The 7,492-nt window shown below is 33.5% G+C and overlaps 1 protein-coding gene across 1 annotated transcript in view; it reads right to left on the reverse strand.

Annotated features, from left to right (window-relative positions):
• Nucleotides 1-1,401: 1,401 nt before the first annotated feature.
• LOC111085058 overlaps nucleotides 1,402-7,492 on the reverse strand; it is a gene marked incomplete at its 3' end in the record, with an annotated part of 85,787 nt that continues 79,696 nt past the window's right edge. Inside the window, exon 2 of the mRNA XM_022382123.1 lies at nucleotides 1,402-1,543. Within this exon, the coding sequence (XP_022237831.1) occupies nucleotides 1,402-1,543 (142 nt within the window). The remainder of the gene's footprint in view (nucleotides 1,544-7,492) is intronic.

A 7,492-nucleotide genomic window follows, 5' to 3' on the forward strand; every position in this document is an offset into this window, starting at 1 on the left:
TCACGTTATAACGCCCCCACGGCTGAAAGGGCGAGCATGCTTGGTGGGACGGGGATTCGAACCCGCGAACCTCAGATTGCGAGTCAAATCACCTGGCCATGACGGGCCCTTGTTCATTTGGTTTTGCATTAAAAGAACAACTTAAACTTTGCTAACAAGACATATTATAAAAAGTAGAATTTGGTTAACAAATAGCAAGAACATGGCAATTTCAGTACGAGAAATACGTCGGTATAAAAGCTTTGTTTAATGAAGAGCAACTATCACGCATCAAACTGTTCTTGGAACACGTATTTGTGAATTTATTGCACGGCTATTACTTTAACACGAGTAAAACAAACAGGACTCACTGTTTGGAGATATCTGGACTCGTGAATTAAAAATAACATTTAAAGTTAAAATAGAGGGTATCCGAAAAGTATGGAATCATAAGCACTTCAAAAAAGTTTACAGAATGTGTTACACATGCTGTCCTTGTTATTCTGAACAAGTTTGGATTAATAGAGTATTAACTCGACCTTCTCATGTTTTGACAACGCTATAATCAGTTATTTATCTGAAATGAAAAAAAAACAACAACTATAAATCACCTGTGGTTTCAGACTTTTTGGATAACCTGTATATTCATTATCTTTGTTTCATAAAAAATTGCATCAGCATACGAGATATTTAAATCTCTTTAAATAACTGACTTGAACCTTAATTAAAATAGCTTATTTTTTTCTGGGACGGAGATAAGCTATTAGTAAACAGAGAGATATATTTAGAATTCGCATCAAAAAGCAATTAGGTATAGAACTTTTCAGTTTTATCGTTATCATTAATCAGTTAAATCCTTCGTACGCCGAGACGGCATATGAGAGCAAATCCTGAACTCTGGCATAGTTGGCACAAGAGGATGAGAATAGTGACACATTCCCCCTGAACGGATTACCAATCCATCGTTGTTTAACCCCCCATTTAACAGCTGTATAGACTGGACTAAAGGTGTTTTGCTCAAGTACGCAACAACATCATTAGGAACAGCGTTGAACTCGCAACCATTTGACAACGAGTGCAAAGTTCGAAGCCACTGAAACACGCTGCCCCCGTCGTCATCACAGCCAAAGCTGTTTCTTCAGCAAACGATACATAGTGTTTCTTATTACATTTAATTGTTAAATGACACCTGAGGTCAAATAACAGGCATTTCAAGTATAAAATATTGTTTCGATGTTATATGTTAGAGTATCAAAACGTAATATAATATACTGTTTAATGTATGTATGGAACTCTAAGTGATATAATATACAAACATTTCTATTTTTGTTACATCACACTTTACTAAAGTATATATTACCATGACATCAGATATAAAGTTATAACATTGGTCGAAGTTTTATTTCAGTATTATCTACTGACCTGCTCTCTATGAGAAATTTGTCTCCGCTGATTTCCCTACAGACACCTTTACTGGAGAGAGTACCATTGTAAATTAATATTGGATCCTGGACTCCTTTCTGGAACCAACTGCCTGACCACTTGTGAGGATATTGACAGTTTCCTACAAAAAAAAAAGAAAAAAGAGAAATAATTAAGAGTATACTATATTTCTTAAATGTTTTATTTGTTAGTTTGTAATTAAGCACAAAGCTACACAATGGGCTATCTGTGCTCTGTCCACCATTGGTATCGAAACCTGGTTTCTAGTGTTGTAAGTCCACAGACATACCGCTGTACCTCGGGGGTATGTGTCTTAAATGCCCTGAAAACAGCATTAAAATCAATATTTACAGCCCTTGGTCTGAAATAAAGAAATAATTATTTTAAGATAGTATTTTACTTTCAGTAATAGAGTTCCTCATAACAGATAGAATTAATTAACCTCTTTAAAGTAATAATAATAATATTAATCCGATACCAAAGTAAAAAATAAATAAATCAGAAACCGAATAGCGTTTAAAAGTATATTTCAAAGATGAGAGGTTCATTAGAATATATATTTATTTACTCATGTATATTTATATGTATTAAGTATGGCAGAAGTTTCACAGACTTGTTGAAAATGAAGGCTTGTTCTCATGTTGAAAGCATAAGAATAATTCCCAGTTCTTATAATACAGTTTGTTGCTAAATTTTCACTTTATTTAATTTAACTATAATCCCAATCAAACCTATTTTCATTCTCATGCTATCTGTAAACTTTGAATTCTGACTAATTTTCTAACTCAGAACATTCACATCCGTATTTTGAAACAAACTCACTGATCCAGCCTACTGCTGACACGTTCTTATAATAACTTCATTCTGACTAACATATACGCGCCATCATAAAAATAATATACAAGGGCCAAATGCGTCAAGCGTTTACAATAAATAACGAAAATATTAAACAGTATACACAACATGACGAATCATTTCCTGCCCTCTTCTCAAATTGTTAATGTCCTAAACAATTTTCACAGTTTATCGGGATTTTGTTTTTTCAATTTTCCTTCTCAGTACACTAGAGCAGTTATATTTGGTAATCTTCATCGGAATTATCATCACTAAATCCAGGGGGATTGTCTTCAAGGTTTTGATCTTTGGATGTTTCCGTGTAATTCGAGAGCTCTGGTACGCCGCTTTCTCTAGTTTTCAAACGATTTATCCCTGACTCAGCACTTTAGGTCTTACGAACCCCAACGTTTCTTTATTTTATGCAAGTTCCTCCTCTGGTCTGGTTTCTTGTACAGGTTACAAATAGAATATTTTCTCACTTTTGTGCCTCCACAGCCTGTCACGATGAAAAGCATTTTGGCTCGGTATGTTTATTCTTTCAAACACACTTACAGACTTATCGATCCTCTTTATATATATATATATATATATATTATGAGTATTCTCAGCATCAACTTAACTTTCGAGATATACATTTTTTTAACTATAGTTTGCATTGCCACACCATATCACAATACTTGTACGCAAATTTTCAATTTTTAACATCATAGTATCGCTTCTAAACCTTTCTTCTTCAGAGGCGAAACTGTGGAAAGTGTTGACATACATGTTGCCGTACAGGAAAAAGCTTGTTTTTTTTTATTCCCAAGATGCTACCCAAGACACCTTTCTGTGGTCAGAATGATTTCCACAAGTCTTCCATATTTTGATAAAACTAATTCATCAACTTTGCCCTCGTCTACTTGTTTACGTTGTTTCAAAGGCAAATTAGATGAAGTGTAATCGAACAAACATTTATGGACAACTTTCTTGGAGAGCTTGGATGACGGACTACTTTCGATGGACTCAGGTGAAGACTTGAAGAAAATTTACGCATGGAAACGTCATCTCTAGGAAGTCGTCAGTCAAACACTTCATGCACATGTTTCATTACTCATATGCAGCAGTGGACGGACAGTTATAACAGTATAGTGTGAGATTACCATTTAAAATTGTGTTGGCTGCTGTACGGCCAACTGGATAGTTACAACAGTATAGTGTGAAAGTTCCATCTAAACTGTATCTGCTGATACAAAGGCCACTGAACAGTTAAAACTGTATAGTGTTAGAGTACGAATTTAAAACAGCGTGTACTGTTAAGACAGCGGACCTCATGTCAGCAGACACCGTGTTAAATGCTACTCCAACACTGCATTGTTGTAACTGTTGAATCCGGTTCTTCTGGATACTTAATTTTTTTTACCATACAGTTTGCCATTCGGAACCACTTTTTCACAGATTGGCAATATCCGAACCAGGAGAGTCATACATCCAGCCTCTCTAATCTTCTGAATGGGAATGTGGAACTAGCTATGACATTTTCCTTTCAATATTTTGAGTATAACATACCTCCAATGCCAGAGTCATTTAAATCTGGGCCTAGTGTCCGTAGTCTTGCTGGTATTGGGAAAGCAGAATCTGAAGTTGAAATAAGAGCAGTGAATGAAGGTCTGATTAGAATTGACAATCCTACAGAAGGCGTGTGATTTCCATAAAATCTTATAAAAAGGACGCACAAGCCAAACAATGTCATAAAAAACGCCATTTTCAGAACTAACGCAAACCCAGAAATCCTTTGTTTTTTATCTTCTTTGACCCTGACCAATTTTGTAATGTTTCAAGTTGTATTGTATTTGCTAACACTCCTAGGATTAATGATATGTTCAAGATCTTAGTTACTGCATAAAATATTTTTAGATCAAATTCAATATTACCCCTACTAAATATTTTTACGGTCCATCGCTAGCGTCACTGGAAGTATCAAAGGCTCGTTGTCGCAAAACTATAAAAATATGATATGCTATGGTATTACAATTAAAATACATTTCATTAAGCTTTCGAAAGTTACTGGAGCATTGGTGTGTTCAAGCATTTGATCCGTATGAAGAGTCAAAATGAATTATATGCGGGAAATGTTCTCTTGGCTTTCTTAATAAACTTCTAGTTGCCAGTTATTCATTCATTCATAAAATACAAGCTTGAAACTAAAGTGATGCCAAAAATATCAAGAATAGAGTAGAATTATATATTCTTCACATATTCTTCCTGCTAACGTCGTTCACCTAAATGTAATGCACGCAGAGGTACAACAAGTCAATGTTTTCTTACAAAAACAAGCAAGTAATACTAGTTTCTATCACAAATAGTTTATGTTCTAATTGAACTAAAATGGGAGTATTAATGTAATATCAAGAAATTGGTCTTTAGCTAAATGTATTAACATTATTACAAAATATCAAATAATCACTAACAGGAAAAGAGAAGAATAAGTTATAAGAATACAGAGAATAGATATAAAGATATAGAGAATAGATATAAAGATATAGAGAATAGATATAAAGATATAGAGAATAGATATAAAGATACAGAGAATAGATATAAGGATACAGAGAATAGATATAAAGATACAGAGAATAGATATAAAGATACAGAGAATAGATATAAAGATATAGAGAATAGATATAAGGATACAGAGAATAGATATAAAGATACAGAGAATAGATATAAAGATATAGAGGATAGATATAAGAATATAATACTTTACACAGACTGAAAATTTTGGTTTTTAACTTGGTGATATTTAAACACAATAACAGAAAAACGTCCAATGATTTATCCTCTGTTTATAGATATGTTGAAACGAAATTATTAATACATTCAAAATGGTCATCGTCAGTTATTACATTTCATACTCAGCCTGGAACTCCATTTGTTCTTGTTTCATGTTTATTATTTGTATAAGTAAATTCATTAAAGATTAAAATCAATACATTGATCTGCCATGACTACCACAAAAGCAGAACTAAAGCTCGTCATTAACAATATTACTGCCTTAAAACAACAGCCCATACTAATTCACTTGCTTATGAATAATTTACCAAGCAGGTACGTTTTTAATTTATTTTAGGAAGTGGTTCTGATAATTATTGTTTTGTTTTGGTAATTCTCTTCAACATCCTAATTCCACTCTCGTAACATTACTAATCACCATTGTTATATAATGTTTACAAATCGTATATCAATAATATAAGTATTTCTTTAATTCTGTTTTACACGAATAATTAATATTAAAGGTAAGAATTGTCTTCCTATAAATATTGGTATTGCATGTTCACATTTATTACAGTATACAGGAGTAGTGTTGTTTGGTTTTTGTTGTAATTGGTTGGTTTGACGCCGTTTTACTCCTAATGAATTTTTTTATAAGTAATTTATGAATAATACACAATTCTTAAAATTTCATCGAAAGAACATATTTTAGGTTTAGTAGTACGTTAACATTACAAGTAATTTTACCTTTTCCTTTGAATTGTGTGAATTCCATGTAGTCGTTTAATTAGTTATTATTCCAAATAATATTTTATCTACTACTGGATCTGATAGATATATACATGTGAAAACAATTTCTAAGTACATTTGACAAAATGGCCTTTTTATATTTATATTAACCTACTGTTAATATATTGTGAATTATATCTTACAACTTATCAAAATTTGTATGGATGACAAATAAAACAGGAAAAAGTATACCTGTATATTTTAAACATGCAGCTCCGTTTATAATAATATTAAGATATATCAATCAGTGTAGAGGTAGCTGTTTTTAAGCACAAAGCTACACAATGGGCTATCTGTGTTCTTCTCATCACGGGTATCAAAGCCCAATTTTTAGCTTCCTGAGCCTGCAAATGTATGACTGATCCTCTAGAATGCATCCAAAAATATAAACATTAATACAGATATTCTCAAAATTTCAAAGGTTGGTTGAAGTTTATTGGCGCAAACAACTTAGGCTGTCAACGTCAAACAATATTAATTATTTAGATTCTTTAACTTTATTATAAAACAACCAATAAAAATGAATGAGGATAAAAATAAATACAAAAACGAAAAAAAGATAAAAATATGTAAAACATATTTTTTTTCTTCTTCTTATTCATAAATAGGAAAAGTTAAAATTAGTTGGAAAAGCTAATGGTCTTTTAAAAAATTGAAAATCCGATCAAGCTGGATAGTGTCATAATTGCCAATGACACTGTGTAATGCTACATACGCATCATCATACAAAATAGGTCTAAAATTATGCCGGAACTCAGTATCATGGCAACAGCAAGAAAATAAAAAGTGGAAAATTTCGACTTGAGTATTACAATACTAATACATTTCCAGATCAGTCCCTAGTAAAAGAAAATGATGAGTGAGAAAGCTATAGTTAATGTGGAACCCTGTAAGAACATCTTACTTCCTGTGATTCTGGTGCATAGTAGAAGGCCAATTTCCAATAATAGGCTTTATCTGGAAAACCCTGTTGTAACGTTGCTCACTCTCAAATCATCTTCCAACTGGCATGAAGTCTTGCCCTGATGACAGGCTTGAAATACAAATATAGAATAAGCAAGGCTGTTAAATCGCCATTGAAGGTTGATCTTGCCGCAGTGTCGGCGTACTTGTTCTCTCGCATTATAACTAGGCCAGGAATAAAATAAAATTGACTTGAAATGGATAATAAAAAGAAGTGGGCGAGTGTGTTCTGAATATCTAAGAGAACATAGTGAGAATTCATGTTAGGCAATTCTATTGCCTTCAAAGAGTTAAGTGAGTCACTATAGATCGTGCAATGAATGTGCTGCTTAGCTTTTATGTGCTCCAGAACAAGTGATATGGAATATTACTCAGGAGTGAACGCAGAATCTGGAGGTTTGATACTGAGAACAACTACAGAACAAAAGCAAATTATGGCTGAGCTCATAGAGTTACTTGATTTTGAATCATATAAAAATATGTGAGCAATGGGATGGTTCGAAAGGTGTTCATTAAAGAGATATCAATACTTCTAGCCTGGAGTAGGCTCGGCATGGCCAGATGGTTAGGGCGCTCGACTCGCAATCTGTGGGTCGGCGGGTTCGAATCCCCGTCACACCAAACATGCTCGCCCTTTCAGCCGTGGGGGCGTTATAATGTGACGGTCAATCGAACTATTCGTTGCTAAAGAGTAGCCCAAGAGTTGGCGGTGGGTGGTGATAACTAGCTGTCT

The sequence above is a fragment of the Limulus polyphemus genome, unplaced genomic scaffold (assembly GCF_000517525.1).
Source record: "Limulus polyphemus unplaced genomic scaffold, Limulus_polyphemus-2.1.2 Scaffold218, whole genome shotgun sequence".
In the NCBI taxonomy this organism is placed as follows: Eukaryota; Metazoa; Arthropoda; class Merostomata; order Xiphosura; family Limulidae; genus Limulus; species Limulus polyphemus.